General features: G+C 33.9%; 1 protein-coding gene and 1 pseudogene across 1 annotated transcript; both read right to left on the reverse strand.

Annotated features, from left to right (window-relative positions):
- Nucleotides 1-1355: 1355 nt before the first annotated feature.
- LOC116132614 lies at nucleotides 1356-2835 on the reverse strand (the record flags this gene model as incomplete). Its single annotated transcript, XM_031418282.1, has 7 exons — nucleotides 1356-1418; nucleotides 1769-1833; nucleotides 1970-2075; nucleotides 2180-2209; nucleotides 2316-2399; nucleotides 2490-2514; nucleotides 2656-2835. Coding segments are annotated over 6 exons (489 nt in total), but the record flags the coding sequence as incomplete, so codon positions are not given.
- Nucleotides 2836-8168: 5333 nt separating this feature from the next.
- Nucleotides 8169-13050, reverse strand: LOC116132606 (annotated as a pseudogene).
- Nucleotides 13051-26773: the final 13723 nt, after the last annotated feature.

Consider the following 26773-nt stretch of genomic DNA (forward strand, 5'->3'; position numbering starts at 1 on the left):
TAAATGACACGTTGATCTTCTTCATTTGGAAATCCTTTGGTAAATTCCTTCTTGACTTATGTTTTGTTTAGGGGGAGGTTTATTTTTGAAGGGGAGTACTTTTGTTCTTAAATTGTTTAGTTTTTTTTCTTAAATTGTTTTTCCAATCTCTTATTTTGAAAATTGTTTTTCTTTTGTTGTGCTTTGATCATAAGTGACAAAGGGGGTGATGTTAGTGTTTTTGTCACCTTATGATCTTGTTTTGAGTCCTGCACTATTTTTTCCTTTATGCCATTATGGGCACGCTTGCTAAAAGTGAACACCTTCACAAGTGTGAGCACTTTAGCATGTGTGTGCTCACATTGCATTTGGCAGATTTTTCCTCTCAATCACACTTCACGCACTCGTTTTACTTTTTAGACAATGTTATTCTTTGTTGATATTCTGTTTGTTTCTTTTACATTTGTCCACCTTTTATTTGCTGTGTGAGAAAAGGAATATTGCTTTTGTCTATGGTCCCAAATTTCTTGTGCAAAAAGAAAAACACAAAAGTTAACTTTTAACTTTTTTGTCCCCCAACCCTTGACACATTGATCTCTTTATATTCACTCACTTCTGGCATTTTTCTTTAAGGAATCTGATCACATTTGTTTTCTTCTCTGAATATTCTCTGAGGTTCTCATTTTGTTAAGGTTTCTTACTATGCTTTGGTAGGCTTAGAATTACCTTCTTCGCCTGTCCTTGTGTGAGATCTTTTGATGTTGTTTCCATTGTGATGAGAGCTTGTGTGTAAGCTGCTGTCCTGTCTTCATTGTTGAATCTTGAGAGGAGCTCTTCTTCAATAGGATGTTGCTATGTTCGTGAAGCTTACTGTGATGACTTAAAGTTCATCCAAAGGCGATAGAGTTGTTGTGTAGAAAACATGGAGTGTTTTACAACTTTGGTTATCTTGCTTTGTATTTGAACTCATAAGTTTTTTATAGTGAATTTGCTTCTTTTGGATGTGGTTCCATGGATGTAGACTTGATGTTGAACCATGTAAAAATGAGCGTGTCCTTTACTTGCTTTGATGTATGTTTTATTTAAGTTTTTCACAACTGATTTGCACTAAAAATTGAATAAACAACCCATTCCGTATAAGTTTTAAACACTTGGTAACCCTTTAAAACCTTTAAAACTTTAAAGTCTGTAACCCCAAGGGAAAAGGGGTTTAAAAGAATGAAGTCATGTCACCACTAAAACAATAGCACCTCTCAATCTCCAGATGAATCTGGTGATGCTGATGTTATGTATTGAATTTGAACAAGTCTTTTTCTTTCACAAACAGTATATCAAGCCTTTGAGAAAATCCACCCCACCAAAGTGAAAAAGAAAGAGGGAGAAGTAATGCACGATGATCTATATGATTTCAAGAAGAAACCGAACCCGATCCTCAGAACCTGTTAAGGGAATGTTGGTGAATTTACATGTATCATATATATGAAAAAAGCTGCTAGTATTGAGTGAACAAGACACAGCAGCTTAACAATGAGCCCAACTGGCTATGTAAACTAAACTTATTTCTTTTTCTATACATTTCATAAAGAAGTCATGAAGAATTATGTATATGTACATGGCATTCAAATTCAATCCAGAGCCTTTAGAGGAAGTATATGTACATGGCATTTCATAACGATCTCTAAACTTCATTTAACATGAAAAAAATTGCATTTTCAAACTCCATGGAAAAAGTTTCAATTATTTATCTGCACAAGACACTAGAATGCTCTTTAGAGGAAGTAGGCTGTACCTTAAGATAAGATAACAAGTCCAAGATACATAGCTCCACAAAGAAATGCAAATGATATCATTCCCCTGCAAGCATCGTTAAAAATAATAAGTAATCAGTGGCAAGTAAATATATAATGATTGAACATTAACATATTAGCACATCATACAAAGTCTCTAAATTGACAAATATCATCTTTTTTTCAAAGCTTAAAAAGCTCACCAAATGACTCCCCAACCAACACCATTACAAGGGCAAGGGCAAACTTCCGCGAACTTCTCAGCATCACTGGAGTGGACTCTTCGAGATATTAGATCATCATAAATATCTGCATCATTCATACTCCCAAATGGTATTACGGTTTGCATTCTTTAATTCCAGTTATAGCCATTTGGTAAAAAAGAAAAAGAGAAAGAATGAGTAAATACACACCATAAACTGAAAACAAGCTGTTCATTACTCCTGCAGTACGCAAGAACATATTTAGCTAAATTTATTTTCACTAAAGAGATGAAGTATTGTTCGTAAGCTCATTCAACAAAGTGGGAAGATATTACAGGGCATATACCAATGAAAAGAAGGACATAGCGGAGAATACGGACACTTGTTTTTTCTTGCAAAATCCAAACTACAGCAAGGAAAATGATGAATCCTGAAAATTCAGTGGGTAAATTTCAAAAATATGAGCATAGATGCTTAAATATAATAAGAATAGGCACACATAGATCACGAAAACACTCACCAATACAAAGTCCTCGAAGTGTCCACTGTTGACACAATAGGATAACAAGTAAGATAGCAGAAAAAATTGGTACACTCTTTCAAAGAATATTAATAAAATAATAAAAAAGAGCATGTGTACAATAACTACTTATAAATAGAAAATACCATCTCTGTTAGTTTCTTACATTTTTTGCAACAAATAGCACAATAAACAATGCAAGAGCAAGACAACCAGCAGCAATTCTTGCAGTGGTTAGATTTGTTGATGCAAACACCAAAGCCATTCCCCAAAATGATGAACCAAGATCTGGAAGCAAAGAGCAATCGTATGTGTTGTGAGTGCCATTGTTGTAAAAGAACAAAATGAAAATTTAGAACAAAATAACGAAACCAAAAGTTAATGAAACGGTCAACAAAAACACTTAAATTATCTTTTACCACTAATAAAGGCCATACAAAAACACGTCTATAAACGGTCAACTAGAATTTTTTGCTATATTACTTAAGAGATCCTGAGTTCAATCTATTTGGGTTGCTAATAGAGGTGATCATTGAAATGATTTATCTAACAGTAAACTTCATAACCCCAGGTGATATATTAAGATGCACACAAACTGACTCGGACACGTATAGATAAGATAACCATTTAAAAACCCACGTTATTTCTGATGATATCAGGAAGCATGCATTTTTATCCGAACATAACTAACATTTTATTTTGCAACACACAGAATGATGAAGAATGGTGCCATTAATCTCTAAAAAATTGAGAAAATGTTACATGGATAAGAACAATACTTTGAACTCATCATTTCGCAAGAAAGCAATACCCCAAAGAAATTCTATATTCACATCCGTTTTTTTGATAAGCAATTTACTCAATATCAGAATAAGATAAAATATGATTGGTCTATGTTTGGACATTGATATATAATTTTACCAGTACGGAATATATATGCATATGAACCATACAGAAAAAATAAAACAACAAAACTAAAGATTTAATGTATATATGAGTGGTGAAAAAGGATTTTGTGGGGCTTTGATGTTTGATCTATTGGCTGTGAAGCAAGCATAGTTAAGCTTAATTAATGCTTGACAATCTACATGCATATAAATATTTATTAAATTAATTCTCAGGTTTATTCAAGCGTGCCTTTATTCTTCCAAGGCGAGGTGGGCCTGACTCCTCACCCGTTGGGGGATCATGTCTGCTGATGGAGATAATTGTTCAACTGAACCTAGCTCTGATACCATGATATAATTTTAAGATGACCTGACTCTTCACCTAATAAGACCTTGTTGAATGGGAGAATTACCCCTTTTTAGAAACTAATAGGCTTGAGTATACCTTGTCGGTATGAGACTCCAATTATATAAAAAGGGTGGTGGAGCCGATTCATATGTTATAATTATAAAGTACGAGAAAGAGAATAAATAAAGGGTTGACATTAGAGCCGGCAGTGGGCTGTGCCGGCCCACAGCACGGCACGACATGGCATGAAAATATGCAAGTCATGTCGTGGGCCTTAAAAAAAGCCCGTGGGCCGACACGGCACGAAAATAATAAAATTAATTGTTATTTTTTAAAATAGTCGCTACCCCCTTGTGCAAGGGGGTAGCGGCTATTTTAAAATCGTTGTTACCCCCCTACACAAGGGGTAACGGCTATTTTAAACTTAAAATCGTGTTGCTGAAGCCATTATGTGTATGAAAGACTGGGTGGCGGCAGATTTCAAGCTTCAAAATCGTGTTGCTGAAGATATATTTAAAGATTTTAAGAATTTAGAAATTAATGAAAATGAAGATGTATACTAATTCTTAATCCTAATTTCTAAGTTTGTATTTTTAATTTATAATTATAAGTAATAAAAGTGTTAAAATTCAATTAATATTTCAATGTCTCATTATTTTATTATATTTCATGATTATATATTTTTAATTAATATAAATACAAAATGTCACTAAATATGAGATATAAAATATTTTTATAATAAATCAAAATTATCATAATTTATAAATATTAAAATAAAATATTTTTACAAAGCACGTGGACCGGCCCATGGCATGACCCAAGGCATGGCACGATATATAACGGCCATGCCGTGGGCTTTCAAATTTCGTGGACTGGCACGGCGCGACAAGACACGAAATTGTGCGGGCCTTGGCATGGCACGGTCGCACGGCACGATGGGCCTTAAATTTTTAGACACGACAACAGGATACGAACCACCACCACCTCTAGTTGACATATAAGTGAAAAATGGTTGACATTCCCCAGTAAGCAGAAAAAGGGAGATATATTCTCTCGACTCTTGGTGGAGGCCATTAGTCTTTCTCTGTCTAATGTCTATCCACACTTATCATTAATGTTTATATTCCACACTTTCCCTTGAATCCTGCCTAAAAGTCTTCATTCCAGAAGCCACCGCCTCCACTTCTAATTAATTTCTTTTAAGGAAGCTGAATAATCGTACAAACTTACTTACGTAGTAAGCTTCCATCATATTGGTGATGAAGAAGAGAATAACATAAATATGAGAGATCTATCCAAATCTTAAAGGACAAATAATATATAAATATATAAATAAAATATGCGATATTGAATATAATTGTATTTGTCGCCATGTGGGAGTGGGATTCGATCGATCAGTTTTTTCTAAGCAGATAAAATGAAAGTCAATATCATTCGATCCCTATATAAACTGATCAATGAAGGACTTGTGTTTTGTTATAGCATTAATGGAGATCGATGGAATTGTCCTCTCAAACATTATCATCCAATGTAGAAGGCTTTCAACTTCCCTCAAAGGCTTCCAGTGTTCCATGCATGCAAATATTTCTCTTTGTAATTTGGAACGTTGGAAGTCTTTGGGGGACTTTTGAGGGATATTACTCCGTCTGCATGATTGATTTTAAATATTGTGTGTGTGTGGGTGTGTGTGTGTATAATAGATCATTGCTTACTGCACGATTAGCACTTACCTTTTCATTGTTGATTGTTTTGCAGGTAGACCAGAAGCAAAAAATGCTAGAGACAACGGGGTTACATGTGAGGGAAGATGATTTATTGTTATCTTGATGTTTTTATCTTAATATAAATGACAAATGTTTTTAAAACATCTTTGGAGGCATCCACACTATAAATATGTTTTGATTGTTTAATTTCCAGATACATTCTTAAAGTTTTTAAAGTAAAAGTTTGGATCCTGCGGGATATCTTATATGAATGTTTTGAATATTATTATTATTGCACAAGTTTTTTTTTAACTACAACTCGTTCTCTAGACATGTATCCCCTGAATTCTCATTAAAAGATATTCAAATGATACTTTATATATATATATATTGTGATGGCAGTTGCATGCAAGTACATAAAATAAAGTTGACAAGAGAGTTTTTATAAGCGACTCCTATATTCACTGTGATTTGTATTTATAAGTGTTTGTTTCTTGATCGTTACATAGGTTTACAAGGATCGTGATCTGCGATCTACATTTACAAGTATTTATGTTCTAAGAGAATGTTAAGTCAGTCTCTTTCTAATAGTGTGTCTTTACTATTTGCTTTGTGAAATTCGTGTCTCTCACCTCCTTTTTGTGAGGAGGAGCTACCTATTTATATCCGTTTTGCTCAAGGTAATTAGTGGTTTTTGCAAGTGGTCTAATGGCGTGAAGATTCTTCCTGCCTTCCTGTTCGTTGAGAACTTCCATGTATATCCTTAAATTAAATGGGATCTAGACTGGTGTGCAAACCAAATTCACCCTTGCACTAAATTCATTTTTAAGGCGATTAGGGTTTTGACAGCTAATACTCTTACTATCTTTGGTTGCGTGTTGAATTCTAGTTGGTAGAGAGATCTACTGACTCCTAATTGGTGGAGATGACGTGAGCACATGTCAACCCTTATTTTTAGGCATAACACACACACACACACACACACCCATATATATATATAGAAAACTCTTTTGTTGGTTCATGCATATATCTATACGATCATTTACGTTTGTTTTGTACTCTTAATTAACTCGTAAACTGTTTCGTAAGCAATTAGTATAGTATGTGTGCTAACTAGCATTATCGATTCTGATAAGACACACTATTATATAAGCAGACTACATGTACGTACTTGAAGGATTTGTTTGACTCAATGTTTGAATCTGTTTTATAAGGTGTTCAATGATTCACGGAAACTAGTCGAGGTCAAAAACCGGTCCAAATGTCTCGGTCATAAAAAATAAAAAATAAAAATTGTTTGAAGCTGGCTCATATATTTTATAGCTCTTTTAATTTAGCCAATGAATATTATTAGTATAGCAGCTACAATCGGCATTTTTATTAATTATATATATTTTTCTTAAGAAATATAATATCTGCTGATTGACTTCGCTTAGGTTTGATCCAATAATAAACAATTTAATCTTTGGTTGCTCTCATATCCATAAGTTATTTAGTTTTCACCTTTTCACTAGAGATCTTTCGTTAAATTCCATAAAACTTGTTATGCACGGAAAATGAAGAGCTACGGGAAGGAGTCGCGTCAGGAGTAACCTGCCCCCGTCAGGACAATGTGCGCACGTCAGACCTGCGAATAACATGGAGCTCACACGCGTCCGTCTCTCTGCAGCAAGTCATGCAAAGTCAGCTTGGAAAAAGGGAAAACGGGACGTGAAATGGATGACATCCTGACAATCACACCAACCCGTAGATTTATGATGATTACACGCTTCCATTCGATATAAAATGTAAAAAACCTCACCATTAGGGGGGTTGGTTCATTCATTACCAGAGATAACTCTCTCTCTTGTAAAAAGTAAGAGCAAAGTACTTTCATTAACTCTCTTGTACGTCAGTCTGCTTACGACTGACCCACACCAACATCATAACAAATCAGTGGACGTAGGATTTGCTACCTTAGCATCCGAACCACTTAAAAAGCCCCTTTTCATTTATTTCTGTAAAAGGCATCCATTGTCACGAGCATAAAATTCATAAACAGTGTCACCCACGTGACAATTGGTTGTTGCGCAAATCGAGCATCAACAAAACTATTGCTTAAATGGGTGGTTAATAACAGTTATTCGCCCATATGGACTCAAAGTCTAAGGAAGATGTAAAAATTACACCATAAGTCTTTAAAATTAATAAATTATATCTTAATAAACATTTAAAGAACTTCCATGTTGATAATTCTCATCTCCACTGAAACTTCGGCACTATCAAATATCAAATTAATTTTATTTCGTACAAATATTTGTTTAATTTCAAACAATTTATTAATTTTAAAAAGATGAACTAGAAAAAACAAATAACTTTTTATAAGCATGAAAAATTTTAGGCACTTCTATATAACACATTTTCATTTAATAAATGATCAAATCACGTATATAGGGTTCTAACTAATGAGATGAACAATGCTGACTTGTTCAATAAAATGTTTTGTATATCACTTCCAAAGAAAGAAAATTAGATGTTTGTGTTCTAGTACAGATGAGCATAAAAAATAATTTATTTCTATTTTAAGTTATTTTGTAATAATTAATTTTATTTTCGAACAATTCAATAATATTACTTAAAAAAATTGATATGCAAATTAGTTTTATATGCGATTATTATTGCCAGTGATATTAAGAACAAAATTTAATAAAAAATTTCCATAGAAAAACTACAAAATTCTATCTTTTAATGTAAAGTAAATGAGAGTCCAAATTTAAAAAAAATGCAAATTTGTTGCAGTTTGCCCCAGAAAATTTGTGTATGGCTAACAAAGTGTTCTTAAAGAATGCGTTCATGGTACTAAAGACTTTCACTGCAATACCCTGAACCTTATCAGCAAAATGATTAAGCAGCAAACCAACCAATTTTCCAGTATCAAAAGAGCGGAGTCAATATAGATCTTAATTGAGTTCAGAAAAAATCAATGCTATTGATATACGGTAAACATCAAAAAATTTCAGTCTGTAACCCCAAGGGAAAAGGGGTTTAAAAGAATGAAGTCATGTCGAAACAATATCACCTCTCAATCTCCAGATGAATCTGTGATGCTGATTTTTCTTTCACAAGCAGTATATCAAGCCTTTGAGAAAATCCACCCCACCAAAGTAAAAAAGAAAGAGGGAGAGAGAATGCACGATGACCTATATGATTTCAAGAAGAACGGAACCCGTCCTCAGTACCTGTTAAGAGAAAGTTGGAGATTTATATGCATCATATAATGAAAAACGCTACTAGTATTGAGTGAACAAGACACAGCAGCTTAACAATGAGTCCAACTGGCCATGCAAACTAATTTCTCTTTCTAGACATTTCATAAAGAAGCTATAAAGAATTATATATATGATCATGGCATTCAAATCAATCCAGAGTCTTTTGAGATTATTAAATTCCTCAATTCATAATTAATCTATAAATTCTGTTGGATCTTTAACAGTTCTCTAAACTTCATAATCTGATCATTTTGTGTTTCTAAGATTACATTTAAGATGAAAAGAATTGCATTTTCAAATTCCATGGAAAAAGTTTTAATTAATTTATCTGCAAGTCAATAGAACGCTCTTTCGAGGAAGTAGGCTGTACCTTAAGATAAATAACAAGTCCAAGATACATAGCTCCACAAAGAATGCAAATGATATCATTCCCCTGCAGCATCGTTACAAATAATAATAATCAGTGGCAAGTAAATATACACTGATTGAACATTAACATATTAGCACATCAACAAAGTCTCTAAATCGCAAATATCATATTTTTTTCAAAGTTAAAAAGCTCACCAAATGACTCCCCACAACACCATTACAAGGGCAGGGGCAAACTTCCGCAAACTTCTCAGCATCACTGGAGTGGACTCTCGAGATATTAGATCATCATAAATATCTGCATCATTCATATTCCCAAATGGTATTACAGTTGCATTCTTTAATTCCAGTTGCAGCCATGTTAAAAAGGAAAAGGGGAAGAATGAGTAAATACACACCAATAACTGAAAACAAGCTGTTCATTACTCCTGCAGTACGCAAGAACATATTTAGCTAAATTTATTTTCACTAAAGAGATGAAGTATTGTTCGTAAGCTCATTCAACAAAGTGGAAGATTTACAGGGCATATACCATGAAAAGAAGGACATAGCGGAGAATACGGACACTTGTTTTTTCTTGCAAAATCCAAACTACAGCAAGGAAAATGATGAATCCTGAAAATTCAGTGGTAAATTTCAAAAACATAAGCATAGATGCTTAAATATAATAAGAATAGGCACACTAGATCACGAAAACACTCACCAATACAAAGTCCTCGAATGTCCACTGTTGACACATAGGATAACAAGTAAGATAGCGAAAAAATTGGTACACTCTTTCAAAGATATTAATAATAATAAAAAAAGAGCATGTGCACAATAACTACTTATAAATAGAAAATACCATCTCTGTTACTTTCTTACATTTTTTGCAACAAATAGCACAATAAACAATGCAAGAGCAAGACAACACAGCAGCATTCTTGCAGTGGTTAGATTTGTTGATGCAAGCACCAAAGCCATTCCCCAAAATGATGAACCAAGATCTGGAAGCAAGAGCAATCGTATTGTTTGTGAGTGCCATTGTTGTAAAAGAACAAAATGAAAATTGAGAACAAATTAAGGAAACCAAAGTTAATGAAAAAACTAAAAGCTGAGTCGTTGTGGTTCACACAGGAAAATCCTAACACATCAAAGCTAAGACGATAACATTATAGAAGGGATCCTGTCTGTTTCTGATACCTTCTTGGATTCTAACACAATTCAGAAATGGAGATTGATATATATAACCCAAGGCCTGAACATGTACACAAATTGACTATAATGTGATGAATTGAGGGAGAAAGGAGAAAGAGGGAAAAGAACTAGGGGAGAAGGCAATGTTACAATTAAAATTATCTTTTACCACTACTAAAGGCCATACGAAAACACGTCTATATATCTATTTATGCATATAAATATGTACATGCATGCATGCATGTGCATTTATCCAAAATCATATGTCTCAAATATGATATCTTTGTGTGCGCAAGAGTGTGTGTTAACAAATTTGCAGAGTATAAATCTTGTGCCCTAATGTCATGCAACATATCAGGCGAAAAAAGATAAGATCAAAAGAAAGTGAAGTTCTATGAGAGAAAAGTGTATTACATCCAGCGGGCAGGATACAACAATATATGCCACCACGTGTTTGGTCACCCCACCCTCATTTGCATGAACCTGCATCCCTTCCACCTGCATAATTAGATATGAATAACTCTGATTAGCACACCCCATCCTTAGATCAAGAAATGAAACTGTATATGAACTGACATCAGTAACATCATGAATTTTAATAAAAAATTAGTCCTCAACACAAAAGCGAGCAGTAGCATCTTATAGCAATATTAAGAGGCATTCGTCTTTAAGTTTTGAACGTACAGATAAGATAATCATTTAAAGCCCACGTTGTTTTTGATGATATCAGGAAACATGCATTTTTATCAGAACATACCTAACGTTTCATTTTGCAACACACAGAATGATGAAGAATTGGTGCCATTAATCTCTAAAACGTTGAGAAAATGTTACATGGATAAGAACAATATTTTGAACTCATCATTTAGCAGAAACAATACCCAAAAGAAATTCTATATTCAAATTCATTTTTTTGATAAGCAATTTACTCAATATCAGTATAAGATACAATGTGATTGGTCTATATCAGTTTAAGATAAATGTGATTGGCTTATGTGATAAATTACTACAAATTAAGAGCATATCAAATAGTTTTGAATTCCAAGAACATAGAGTTGAACTTAAATGGTGACATCAAAAAACTAAGGGTGCAATCTAGTTACTGGTTATGAATCAGGTAGTTTGATATTACGCAAATATGAGGTGTCTACTATTAAAACAAAAGGCAGAAATATTTGCATCTCTGTCAAACTTTTTGAGAGGCTATTTTCTAGATTGAAAAACTAGAAGCTGTGATGCTTCCATACCCGATCTCAGTTGCCAATCAACAGCAATATAGAAAGTATGTCTCATGTTATTCCACAATTAAAGCTGACTTAGCACTTTGGATAACAATAAATAGAAAGAGTGAGAGACAGCCAAATCATTCATATTATTTGAGGTGCAGTAAAGATAATTAGAAACATTAACAGATGGAGTATTTTTCAGCAGAAAAATAAATAAGTTTTCATCCATGATGACCTATTGCACTCGTAAGATAAAGCAAATCTCCTAAACAAAACAATGATAGTACTGATAAAGAAAAGAAAAGAAAGTATTGCATAAGATAGGGGGAAAAGTTTTTCTTACATCTCCACATGTGAGTTTACATGCGATTGCATGACTTGCTTCGTGCAAAAATACAGTAATGAGCTTAAAGGTGTTAGTAGAAATGTCCTCCAGAGCTATGACAATCAGCAACCCAAAAAAAAAAAAAAAATTACATCAATAGACCAGTTGAGCAAACAGATGCGAGCACCACAATTGAACCATACATACTATGAATCAGCCAATTAACATCTATTAAAAGTTAAAGTCAACAATAACTTCTCATAGCAGATTGGTTTCTACTATTTTTGAATCCTACCCTTTAAGGCTTCACGAAGCTTTTAGTGTTTGGGTCGAGCAAGAAGCAAACCATAGATCTCCGAAAGGACTTTCAAATCATTTGCATAACTAGACATTCTCCCACAATGAGCTTAGCTTATGGGTCCAATAAACTAGTTTGAAAACCTCATTAACCCCACTATTTTTAATCATATTAAAACTCAGTCCAAATATCAATTTGCTAATGAAAATTAAACAACAAAGAAAAGTTTTTAGATTCATTTTAAATCATAACAACTGTTGGCATTAATGAAAACTTTATTTGCAGATCTACAAAACAAAGAAAGACAATAACACCACCGAGATTGTCTCTTAATACCACAGAAAACTCAAACACAAAAAAATAAATAATAGTAATTTATTATGAAGATTTTAATTCATTACATTAAAACAAACCCATTCATCAATGAAACCCAACGTAAATAACCCTCTAACGAGGTTGACTCAACTCAAGTACCCAACTCACTGCTCAAAACCACCACTAATTCTTTCTTTTTCCTTTCTTCACTCTCTCAAGAACCAAGCACACTTACAACAAAAAAAAAAAAAAATTTTTTTTTTAGGGCAAGAAATGAAACTCACAGCGAGAATAACAACAGTGAAGACACCAATTGACACTAGAAAAGTGACCTGGTCACGATTACAACAATTCTTGAGCTCCCAATTCGGATTCGCCATTCTCTCCGTCCCTGTAAGCTTCTCTACACAAACAAACGGCTTCTGGGTTTGAAAAATTCGAATTTTTAAGAAAGCGCTTGGATAGAAAGAGAGAGAAAAGTAAATGCAGGAAAGAGAAATTGCAGAGACAAAACTCAAAAGTACTTTTGGTAGTTTGTACTTTGTATTGTCTCTCCTTTTAATTTTGAACGTGTAAATTATTAACAGAAAAGAAAGAAAGATTCAGAGCAGTTCCGTTCCGTGTAAGAGATTTTAATTTGTTTTTGCTTCTGGAGACTCAGTCGTTTCGATTGGGCAGTTGGTTACGAAGACCATTGTTGACCTTTCTTTTAAGCTGCAGCTACCAATTGGATCTTGCCACGTTATCATTTGGGAAATGATTAGGTTATCCATTTATTGTAATTTAAAAAATATATATTAAATATATAAATTTTATATTCATTTCATTTGAGTTTAATATTCTCTCAATTATAAGGTCTACAACTGCGGCCCCCTTTTATTCTTACGCGGTATCGTGGCTGTGAAATAACATTTATTATTTGAATATAGAAATAATTAACTTTAAATTGAAAATAAAAAATGATTGAATAATATTAGTTTATACTTTTTCAATAAAGATTAGTCCACGACTCATTTTCTCACAATTCTGACATGACAATTCGCAATGAATCATGTCTACTCAATTATGGGTTTTACTTGCCCATTTACAAGCTAACCAATTACGAACTGTCACGTCGGGATTATGTGAGAAAGTTTGTGAAATTGGGTTGTAAGTATAGTATTGCCCATAATTTTTTTTTTCTTCATACAAACTAATATATTACAAAGTGAATGAATAAATATATGCAAAAAGTCAATTTAATAAATATAGATAAATGATGTGTAAATGAAAAAGTGGTATATATTAAATTATATATTTAGTTTATTCGTATAACATCTCTCAAAATAACAAGATAAAAGAAGTTTGATTCTGATCTATGGTTCATTAAGCTAGTTAACTTTATTGGCACAATCATGAAAGTTTTGACAAATTAATTGTAATAATTATTCATATAATTTGATTTTTCAATCTCTATAGCTCTAATTATTTATTTCTTAAATATTTTATTAGTTTTTTTATGAAAGAATTGAATAGGGATTTGAACTTTCCTTCGCTCTTTCAAGATTCAAATACATCCCAAAAAAGAATTCCCTGTTAATTGTAAATTAAAAGTTAGGTGGCGTATATATGTCTCTCTTATCAGCCTCCCTGACAAAGATTTGATCATGGTTACTAGTCTCGTTTGTGCATAATATAATGAAAGATATTTAAGAAGATGAAGATTTGACCATCTGTTATAAAAGCAAAAAAAAAAAAAAAAAAAAAATGAATGGATCTTGTAGGATTCTCTAAAAATTCTTATTTCTTACGGAAGCAGATGCAAATTCATCTGTCTTTTACGTTTAGTGAATAGTCGAGACATTGAGAAACATTCAAAGAGACATTTAGGAAATCAGTTTAATCCTCTCTCTATTTGTTCCGTTTGAAGAAAAGAAGGATCCCAAAGAATTGATCTTTCTTTTAGTTGTTGAATCTAGTTAAAATTCAATTTAGAGTTTGCCTATACGAGGTTTGAGATGAAGGGATGTGATATGATGAAAGTGAATGACCAAGTAAAGTGAAAGTTACAAATTCTATTTCTCGGCAAAGTTTATTGCATCCTGCAGATTGATCAAGTGGGATAAGTTCTCATCAATCAATTTATTCCACCATCCATAAGAAATGCGTAAGAATATATTCCACCATCCATAAACAGTTTTTTCTCCCTTTTTTTTTTCTGAATGTGATTCATGTGAAGTTAAACAAAATATATTTCTGTCGCCATGACTATATGAGACTTGGTATTGCTTGGTTTTTTAATTAACCCATTCAACGATAAATAGAGTTAAAAATTCTACAACTAGCTGAATTATTGATATACTAAAATTACATCTTAAATTTTAAGCAGTTGTCCCAGATTTTACTATCCAATCCCATTAAAAGTCTAAATTCTGACTTCTGTTTCGATTACAACTAGCTGACGCAAGACAGTATTTGAACGTTAGAATAAGAATTTTGCTACTCTCCAGTAGTGTAACTTTAAAGAGAAATGATAGAGTTACCAAAAAGTTTACACCGAATTTGTGCACCGAATGATATGGTAAAATCCTGACCGTTTATTAATATTAACTGATAATAAATCAACGGTCAGGATTGTGCCACGTCATTCGGTGCACAAATTCAGTACACACCCGTCAGTAACTGTAGCATTACTCAACTTTAAATACAATTGAGCAAGATGAACATAGTTCAGTTCCCTTCTTTTCTCTTGATATTCTTGATCCATTTCATTCACCAATTAGCATCAGGACAGGATGATGTTCTATTTTATGCCTGTAATTATACTAGCAACTACACAATTGGCTCTATGTTCTCAACACATCTAGCTAGCCACTGCACTCCACACACTTCAAAACACTATTGCCAGGGGCGGATCTCCCTCAAATTTTAAAAAAAAATTATATGTAATTTTTTTTTTCTTTGTTTTGTGACAATTTCAACTAAAAACATAAAATATGAATATTATATGCTATTACTTTTTTATTTTGGCTCACCCTGACAAGAATTTATGGATCCGCCACTTACTACTGCTCCTACTGCCTTCACCAGCACCATCGCTAAAACAGATTGGATCGACCGCTTCTCAGCTCTCGCCCTCTGTCGCGGCTCCTTACCCTATCAAACTGTCAAACCTGCATAGATTTAGCTGTTTTAAGTATTCACGAAGTCTGTCCAAACCAAACATTCGGTCCGGTTTGGCATGATGACTGCATGATCCGCTACTCCTCCAATATGTTATTAACCGAGGCAGATAACTCATTGATGAATGTGTGGTATGATGACCATGAAGTTCAGGATCCTACTAATACTTACATTAAACGGTTTTGAATTTCACCAACATTCTAGCGAACCTGGCAAGCAAATCTGATAAGAGATATGCAGTGGCGAAAACGAAAGATTCGAATAATATGTCAGTCTATGGATATGGAGATTACACCCGAGATGTTGATGGTGAGAGGTGCAAAAATTGTTTATTGTCAATACTGAGTCAAATTAATGTAACAGGAAAAGGCGGTTGCAGGTTGGTTTCACCAACTTGTGGTATCATGTTCAACATGCAGCCTATGCACAAAGATTGAGAAACTGCACCGGATATCGAGATGTTGCTAGCACTGCCACCGGAGGCTGCACCTCCAATGGTGGAGGAGCAAGAAGGAGGCGTAGGTAATTATAATTGGAATTGTGGTTGGGGCTGGGGTAGGTGGTGTTATTTTCATTGTTGGGTTGGTGTGGATTGCGAAGAAAAGAAGAGGGAAAGTGTTATGCCTAGAAAAGTAGGGCTAACGCAAAGTCTTGTCAGCATGAGATGGCCAGAACTTAAGAAGATTCTACGACCGCTCAGATGCGGCCACATCGCGTGATGACGTGAGTGGCATGCTCCTGCCAATGTAGTGGGTGTACGCCAGGTTGGCAAATGGTTGGAGATGGTCCACGTGTCCAATCCCTGCTCAAGTCAAGGAAATCACTCGAGCAGGTGAGCAATGAGACGCAGAGAAGGATTTGTACTATACCTACCCCACTTGCAGATTTAGTAATCATTATCTTGACCAATCCCACTATAAATAGAGGACTTCTCTCTCATTTGTGGGATTGGCTAATTTCACTCTAGAATAGCATACTCTCTCTCTCTCTCTCTCTCTCTCTCTCTCTCTTTCTCTCTCTCTCTCTTGTATTCTCTAAGCTATAACTCAGCTCGCTGAATGCGACCTGACCTTACTTTCATTAATGCAATATCAGTGGATGTAGGATTCGCTTTTGAGCATCCAAACCACTTTAAACATTGTTGTTCACCCTTGCCAAATTAAATACTTTCATGATCACGTGTGACTTCTAAGCTCGCTTAGCATTTCTCACGTGCGAATTGTTGGTGTCAAAAGCAAGCACCAACAGAAAGATGGCACATGTGAGAGACAATAATGCTGAAGAAGTGATTAAGAAAGAGAGCATTCAGATAAGATCTTTCTTGTTTGATTTGCATGTGATGATTGTTGCAACTGATAATTTTTCTAATGTAAATATGCTTGGAAAAGGAGGATTAGGTACTGTATACAAGGTACACATATGTATACTTTTTGTTCTTTTAGGAAAAAAAATTTACAAATTTCTTGGATAAGAAGGAAACTAAAACATTCAGAAAATTTTTGTGTTTCTTAGATTGCCATTTATATTAATTTTTATGATTAAATCATTAATTGTTGGAATATATTAAATCAATTGAATGAAACAAAATGTGGTTGTCTAAGTTAATAATTTGAAAGATGAAAGGTTAGTGGATTAATGGAAGAGGTTTTAAAGTTGGAAAGTGAAAAAGCGGAAATTGATGGTGGAATTCAATGTTTGTCCCACCTTGAGTAGTATAAAAATGTATTTTTCCTCTCAATTTTAACCCCCCCCAAAAAAAAAAAAAAAAAAGAATAATTGAGAGCTTTTTCAATCAATTATTTTCTCTCTAGTTTTTTAAGGTTTTCATTTGTTGGAGTTAAGGTTTAATTCAATTCGTCATAATAGAAGAATGGTGCTTCTCTTGCTATTCATCTATCGTTGTATCCTAGGAAACAAACACTGCTCAAATCCTTGTTCACCCGAGTGAAGGAGGCAAATCTGTTTTAAGGAAACTGTGTGTTACACAAGCCTCGGCATCCATCCTTAGGTTGTATTCTTTTTCGGATCTCTTCCTGTCATTTTGAAGAATCTCTTACACATGATCACGTTGTTGGTATTGTTATTTTATTTTATTAACATTTAGTTATATTGTTTTTATGTTCAATATATTTTTATTTCCAGTTACTAATATAATAATTGATTATTTTATAACAATCTTAAAACAGATTCGATTTTATTAGTAACTGTATTTTATTTTTAATTTGAAGAAAACATTGGATTTTGATATTCCCAAAGGCTACCGTCCATGTGTAGTAAAAGTGTGGTGGTGAAATCTGAACAATATGATTTAGAGAAATTATGTCTAAGAAGACTGGATTTGAAGGGGGACCATGTGTGACCCCTACAGTGTTTCTTGGGAATTACTTATTGACTACTATTCAAAAATTCACATAATAATTCTTTTCTAGTTTGGATTTTTCAGAAAATGACATCTAAATTAAACCCCATTACCACACCAACTCATGTGGCATCGGTCTCTGTTCCTATGAACCATGCGAAAAAATTGGAAAAAATTGGAAAAATTTGGTGAAATGCATTTCTAGAGGTGGCAACAAAAGATGTTTTTCTATCTGACCACCTTGATCTTGCGAGATTCTTGACTGAGGATACTTCTACACTCAAAGAAGATGAGCACGATGTTCAAGTTATCAATGTTGTTATGCTTGGAAACATTCTGAATTTTTGTGCTGAAATTATGTCATGAATTGTCTGACAGATTCACTATACAATGTGTACTCTTCAAAGAAAACGGCCAAAGAATTATAGGAGTCTTTAGACCATAAATATAAAACTAAGGATGCTAGGTCCAAAAAGTTTGTGATGGGACGATTCCTCGATTATAAAATGGTGGAATCAAAAGCTGTCATTAGTCAAGTGCAAGAGATCAACATGAAATTCATTCTGAAATGATGGTGTTAAGTGAAACTTTCCAAGTAGTTGCTAATATTGAGAAGTTACCTCCCACATGGAAAGATTTCAAGAACTATCTTAAGCACAAGCGAAATGACATGAACCTTGAAGAACTCATTGTTAGACTTCAGATTGAAGAAAAAAACAGAAGTTCTAAAAAAAAAGGTTTATTCCTGTAGCAGCAAAGCAAATGTTGTGGAGCATGGTCACAGTTCTAATTTTAAGAAGATAGGGAAAAAGGCCAAGCTGTGGCCAAAAGGAGGCATCTCTAAGAAGCCAAAAACGTTCCAAGGCAAGTGTTTTAATTGTGACAAGAGAGGTCACAAAGCTTCTAATTATAGATTTCCAAGGAGGAATCGAATCAAAGAGGCAAATGTCATGGAGAATATTACTCAGGATGTCTCTAACATAAGTATCTCTGTAGTGGTTTTAAAAGTGAATCTAGTTGGGTCTAACCCAAGAGAATAGTGGCTTGACACTGGAGCCACTCGGCATGTCTACTTAGACTAAGGACTATTTAATTCCTTCAAACCAAATGAGAAGGTGGAAAAGTTGTACATGGGAAACTTTGCTGCTTCTGAGATTGAAGACCAAGGAAAGGTGGTCTTAAAGATGACATCTAGGAAAGAGCTAACTCTGAACAATGCTATGGCTGTGACAGAAATCTGTAAGAACCTGGTGTCTGGTTGTTTATTGAACAAGCATGGTTTCCGTATAGTTCTTGAGTCAGACAAAGTAGTTTTGTCAAAGAATGAAATGTATGTTGGAAAGGGTTATGTGAGTGATGGGTTGTTTAAGCTCAATGTTTGTGTTGTAAAACCTAAAAGTATTAATAAGAGAATTTCTTCTGCTTATTTGGTGGAGTCTTCCTATGTGTGGCATGGTAGACTAAGACACGTTAATTATAATACTTTGTGTAAATTATTTAACTTAAATTACATACCTATTTTCCAAATCAATTCCAAACATAAGTGTGAAACTTGTGTTGAGGCAAAATTGACAAGGTCATCATTTAATAATATTGAAAGAATCACAAATCCTCTTGATTTAGTTCACAGTGATATTTGTGACCTAAAATTTGTACAAACAAGGGGTGGCAATAAGTATTTTATTACTTTTGTTAATGATAACACAAGATACTGTTATGTGTATTTGCTAAAAAGCAAGGACAAAACTATTGATAAGTTTATTCTTTATAAGAATGAAGTTGAGAATCAACTCAATAAAAAGATTACAGTGTTACAAAGTGACTGAGGTGGTGAGTGTGAATCACTGTTCCGTGATTTTTGTGCACAACACGGAATATACACAAAACCAAAGCACCTTATTCGCCTCAGTCAAATGGAATTGTTGAGCAAAAGAATCGTTTTTTGAAAGAAATGATGAATGCAATGCTAATAAGTTATGGGTTGTCTCTGAACATGTGGGGGGAAGTTGTGTTATCGGCCAATTATCTTTTAAATAAGGTACCCCGGAAAAAGGAAGACAAAACCCCTTATGAATTATGGAAATGAAGGAAACCTTCCGACAAATACTTGTGAGTATGGGGGTGTCTTGTCGATACCAAAGAAGGTGAAAATAGTTCCAAAAACAATTGATTGCATCTTCATTAGCTATGCACATAATAGTAGTGCTTATTGATTTCTTTTGCATGAATCCAAAATCCTAGACATACGCAAGAACAAGATAATGGAATCTAGAAATGCATATTTCTTAGAACATGTATTTCCATATAGATCCAATGAAGGATCAAGTTCGTCTAAACGAACATATGAGACTATGGTTGAAAATAGTCAGGAGGTTGAAAATGGACCTAGACGTAGCAAAAGAGCAAGGACAATAAAATCTTTTGGTCCAGATTTTTTAATTTATCTGTTAGAAGGTGAACCTCAAACATTTCAAGAAGCTGTGAATCTTTAGAAGGACCTTTTTGGAAATATGTTATTAAGAACGAAGTTGACCCCATCCTGCAAAATCATATATGGGAACTAGTGGATCTTCCTCTTGGATGTAAACCTCTAGAGTCTAAATGGATTTTCAAGAGGAAAAAGAAAGTAGATGGTTCAATTGACAAGTACAGGGCTAGACTTGTAATTAAGGGATACAAGCAAAACGAACTCCAAAGTGGCCAAAACCTGTGCCAGCAATCTGCATTCATTGTGATAATCAATCTACAATTGGAAGGGCATAGAGCAATATGTATAATGGTAAGTCTATACATATATGTCATTGACATAATACCATTAGACAACTACTCTTAACTAGAATTATCTCTATTGATTATGTGATGTCAAAAGATAATTTAGCGGATCCGCTAACCAAATGGTTAAATAGAGAGGTTGTTGAAAAATCATCGAGAGGAATGGGACTAAAGTCCATGACATAATAATTCGATATAATGGAAACTCAACCTAATTGACTTGAGATCCCAAGATTTAGGTTCAAAAAGAACTTAATTATAAAGACTTAGATAAATCATTGTGAGAGCTACTCTCAGTCCATTCCTATGATTAAATGAAACAGTGATGCCCGTAAGGAATAAGATTAAGCAAAAGCATTAACAATTCTTATGCATCGGGTTTCCGAGCAGAGTAATGCGGGTTACTCTTAAAGAGATCACCTATGTGAGAAAGAAGTTTGGCCGCTTCTTAAGGGAATTGTATAGGACTCAATTCTTAAGAACTTCTCGCATAACCAAGGGTATGTTCATGGCCAAAACGAACATAATAAGTAGAGCTGAATTATGTCAGAGAGGATTCTTGTGTAAAGTATGTCATCATTTACATAAATGACAAATCAGTTCAAGGAAATCATATGTCTACTAATCAGTCAGTAAAGTAAGCATACTTTCACAAGGGAAGGTTCAAAGGGTAACACCTACCTATCATATGCAAGTCCAACCGTTTAAACTCCATCACTGCGTCTTGTGTCTAGATCTGTTAATTTAATTCATGTGGGGGATTGTTGGAATATATTAAATAAATTGAATGAAATGAAATGTAGTTGTGTAAGATAAGAATTTGAAAGATGAAATGTTAGTGAATTAATGGAGGAAGTTTTAAAGTTGGATAGTGAAAAAGCGGAAATTGAGGGTGGAATCCAATGTTTGTCCCACCTTGAGTAGTATAAAAATGTGTTTTTCCTCTCAATTTTAACCCACAAAAAAAAATAAAAAAAATTGAGAGCGTTTTCAATCAATTATTCTCTCTAGTTTTTTAAGGTTTTCCTTTGTTGAAGTTAAGGCTTGATTCAGTTCGTCAGAATAGAAGAGTGGTGTTTCTCTTACTATTCATCTATCGTTGTAGCCTAGGAAACAGACGTTGCTCAAATCCTTGTGCAGAAAAGCCTCGGCATCCATCTTTAGGTTGTATTCTTTTTCTGATCTCTTCCTATCATTTTGAAGAATCTCCTACATGTGATCACGTTGTTGGTATTTTTAATTTTATTGTATTGTTATTTTATTTTATTAATATTTATTTATATTGTTTTTATATTCAATATATTTTTATTTGCAGTTACTAATATAATAATTGATTATTTTATAACAATAACTACCTTAGCAGCCCTGTTTTAATATGCGGAAGTGAATAATATTTCAAGGAAAAATGGCTGATGGTAAAGAAATTGCGGTGAAAAAACTTGCAGCCAACTCAAGGCACAGAATAAGAGAGTTTTCAAATGAAGAAAAATTTTGTTTAAAATACAACATCCCAATCTTGTTTAGTTGCTTGGATGCTGTGTGGAGTAGTTTTTGAATATTTACCCAACAAGTTGAAAGCCTGTGTAAGAAAGTTGTTTTGGCACCATGTTTGTTTGAATAATTTGATGTTTTAATTGGTTGATATATACTATAGATGTATGGACATTATATAGGTTGGAAATGATATATTGGATCTCATAATTATGTTAGTTATAAATTACATAATATACTAACATAATTTGTAAATTATACAATATAAATAATATCCTAAGATTGACAAAAATAATAGATTATAAAATATTTGTGATAGTATTTAATTTAATGTTCAATTAATAATTAAAGAAATTAAGAATATGAATTTCACATAAATATTACATGTCAATGTATACCCATTAAATCCAAATAAGTAATATTAAATTGTATAATTAATGTTTTTTTTAACCGGACAATTAATTAAATCCAAAAATGGTTCAGTCGTTTTTTGTTTGAACATTGTGTTACAGTTTATTTAGGGTTTTCTTCATTTCCCTTTTATCATTTCTTTGAAATTCCTATATTAGTTTCTCTTCTTGTTAACTTTGTCTTCTGGTGTTGTTGCCGATTCATTCGATACACTATTTATAAATTTCTATATTTTTATATTGTTGGTTCGATACTACAACCAACAATATATACCAAAAAAAAAAAAAAATTAAAAAGAAAAAACAAACCTTCATGGCATAGTTAATGGCATTAGTAGTAGCAAGTCACTGATCAATCTTTCACTTGGGTTCTTTTCTCTTCGTATATGCAACAAAGGCAAACAAAAATAAATAAACAAATAGAATAATGTTACATTTACACCACTTTTTTACACCATTTTCATTACACTATGATGTGGTATATGTCATAATCACACAAATTTTTAATTATTTTGAATTTTTAATATTATAATAGAATTTGTATGGTTATAATATATGTCATATCATGATGTAATAAAAATAGTATAAAATAATGATATAAATGTAGCATTACTCAAACAAATAAAAGAGTTATCAATCTCATGTGGAAGGCTTCATATCTCCTATTCTTCTTGTATCCCACTTTAGAGTTCACGTTCGAAAATCATGAACTCCCAAAGGTCATCTTCTTCTAATTTTAATTCTAAAATTGTAAAACGCCATCTCAGGCTGTCCAATTCAATCTGTAAAGCTGACAAAACAAATATTCTCTTTTTAATTATGATTATCTAATAGGCCCAACGGCCAACGCCCAAGCCTTCTTCAGAAAAAATAGTACATTTGATCACTACAACTTCAATAAAATATTTTACATTCAAACTAGACCAATTTTATTATAATAAATAAAGTTAAAGAAATACACTTTTAAAGAGATTTTGCTACTTTCTACGTTCAGCCACCTGCCTCGGCCAATGGCCATCCCCTCTAGCTTTTACTACACTACTCTGACTCTTACCTATCTTTGTCATTTTCTATGACTCTTGATTTTTGTTTTTTAATCCTTAAGTCTACTTCAATTTATCACCGTTTGATGCTCCTCGATAGCCACAAAAGTTAGATCCAACGGCTTAAACACCAGGAAGACCAACTCATGACAAACACAAACATGTTGCTCACTCTGTTTAACTTTTCCCTTCCTTTATTTTGTTTATGCAACTTTTCAGCTATTCCTCCTAAGAAAACAATAAATTAATAAAATATTCTATGGAAATTTATTCCAATTATACTCAATAGCGAGGTAAAGATGGGTTCTTATGTACTAGGAGAAATTCAAAAGAAAAAAGAGGAAGATTGGACCAGGTTACACATTGTCAAAATGTTACTAGTTAAATCCAAACTAGAAGAGCTCGTTAGGACAAATGCTACTGTCCATATTCAGAATGGAATTGTGGTAGTTATACCAGACAGATATGCATTGATCCAAGATACTCTCTTTCAATATAATCAGGCCCAGTTGAGAACGCTACTAGAAGGGTTCGATTTGGCCCATCTATCGAAGCAGACCTTAATGGAAGGAACTATTGATCTTCTAAGTTTGGTCTTAGCCCACGACCAGGAAGCCCAAGAAGATGCAACTCTAAAAGATTTTATTGATCTTATCGAAGTAGATAACTTCAAGGATTGATAAAAATCTAGAGGATGGAGATTTGGACAACCGGAAACGTCCAACACGTAATACGCTGACGTGTATCCAACCAGCGGAAGCAATACGTGGACAGCCAAGATTTTGCCGACAAAATCTAATGCAGCACATTTAAAGAGAATCTTGAATGTTGTGTCGTATTGTCTTATGTAACATGTATAAATTATAATAATTTACTTTTGTTTAAAACATGGGAGACATATGGACCCATGTCATATTTTCTTTACTTTCTTTTAGTTACATGTGTATGTTTATTAGGCTAAAAGTCAAATCACATGTTTTGTGATTGACATTGTGTTTTGTAAATGATATTTTATCTACGGATTCAAAAATTTTGAAATCCGAACTTCTCTATATAAAGAGAAGCGTTGTACATTTGTATTCAGATCAGTTTTGAAAAATTCTCTCGATCTCTTGTTTACTTTTGATTGTATACTCGAAACAAGAAAAAAGATCCATTCAAGACGATCGATATCCAGGTATGAATTAATCTGTTAAACTGAATCTATGAATTTTCTCTCCAATTAATTAACTAAGTTGTTTAGTAATTAATTGTAATAATATTTATAAGACTGGGTATTACAAATATTATGTGGGTGTAAATGGTATCAGAGCTTTGGAAGACGGGGGGTATAGGTGTTTATACCTGTTAACCTGTTGAAAGTTCTTTGATAGCATGAATAATGATTTAAATGATGAAGTCTGTTTAAATAAGACTTGTTTTCATTTAGATCATGGTCTCGAGGGAAAACCGGAGATCGGTTTGTTAAACACTATTGTAGATAAGTTAGAGCTTTTGACCCAGAAGCTTGAAAACTTAGACAGGAGAGTGAATTATACGGTGTATCGTATATTTGCTCTAAACGAAGAATTAACCCAAATCGGGAATCAGATTGAAAAGGTTAATTCTGTACTTCAAAAGATCAAAACACTGGAACGTGTTCTAACTATTTTACTAAGCCGGTGAAATAGGAGATGTCTCTGGTGCTAAGTGACATCAAACAAGTGTGGCCTATTGAAGGATATGCTGAACAAGAGGTTAAACGGGTTGTGTTGGACCTCTGTAACGGCAACCCAGATATTCGAGAAGAATATTTGACTTGGCTAGGTGTAAAGCGACTTTTGGATGTTATTCAAAAGGCTTTTAGTCAAGGGTGCACAAAGATTTTGTGTTTTATTTGCCGGATTTCCACCATTGAAGTTTCTGAGCTAGAGCTTCGGAATAAGTGGTTGGAAAAGGTTGAGGCGGTAATTCCTTACTAGTACAGCGAATCCCAGCCGGATCCAGATCCTACAACATATAAAGAGTCAGACTTTGCAACTGAGTTGAGACCTGATTCAGATTGACCATGGGTGGTCAGGATGTTTTGGATCAATTCACGGCTAGTTTGCAGAAAAAATATCCCAAATTGCCTCCAGGATATGCCCAGTTCGTGGCCAAAGAAACCCAAGGTGATTGGGAAAAGGCGGAAAAACTCTTTATGAAAGGTGTTAAGGAAGAAGACTTTGTTAAGTGGATGGAAAACGGAAGGTTGATATTCCGGAAATTTCTACCTCGGATGCTGAACAAATCAGCAAGTATTATGAGGAAGAAATGAAGAAACAAAGGAAAGGAGACGAAATTGGAGGATTAAAACTTACTCCAGGTCCTAAAAAAGCGGAGCTCGATGAGCTAATCTCGAAACTCAGGGAATCTGAGTTTAAAGATGATCCCCTTGAAGGAATTCGTAATCCTTTAAATTCTTTCGAAGGATTTCTTAAGGAAATCTCCAAACCCGAATACAAACCTACTTATCCTACAAAGATAAGGTCAGAATTTGTACCTAAGGGAATACCTAGAATGGTGGAGATACCGTCTAGCGGAAGTTTCCTAAACATCGATTGTGTTACGAATGTAACGGATGCAATCGAGGCATGGGAAACTGTTAATTGGGTTCATATCCAAAACAAAAATTTTGGACTCAGTGATACTTACAGGTTTCTAAGATCCACACTACAGGGAACTGTAGGAAGCTTTTGGAGAAGTCTAGAAGCTGGTACTGGTCTGTTAGATACTGTAAGGGACTTGAAGAATGCAGAGGCTATCTTTGCACTTTTCAAGGATATGCTCTGTCGAGAATTTACTGGGATAACTATTACTAGTAGGTAGTGATGGCAATGGACCGGGCTGGGACCGGGTACCCCTTGGCCCAGGCCCAAGCCCGACCTCATGACACAGGCCCAAGCCCGGCCCGAGCCCGCTACGGGTATGATAGGCAAAGCCCAAGCCCGGCCCGACGGGTTTTTTATAACCGTAGGCCCGGCCCAAGCCCGCCTTTTTTAATAATATTTATTTTTAAATATTAATGAATTTCAATTTTTTTTTATATTTTTAATTTTAGAAATAGTTTTTAAATATTAATTGAAGCTATTTCCGCAAATAATTTAAGCAATAAGTGAGCAATTAAAACTTC

The sequence above is a fragment of the Pistacia vera genome, unplaced genomic scaffold (assembly GCF_008641045.1).
Source record: "Pistacia vera cultivar Batoury unplaced genomic scaffold, PisVer_v2 Contig1072, whole genome shotgun sequence".
NCBI classification, from domain to species: domain Eukaryota; kingdom Viridiplantae; phylum Streptophyta; class Magnoliopsida; order Sapindales; family Anacardiaceae; genus Pistacia; species Pistacia vera.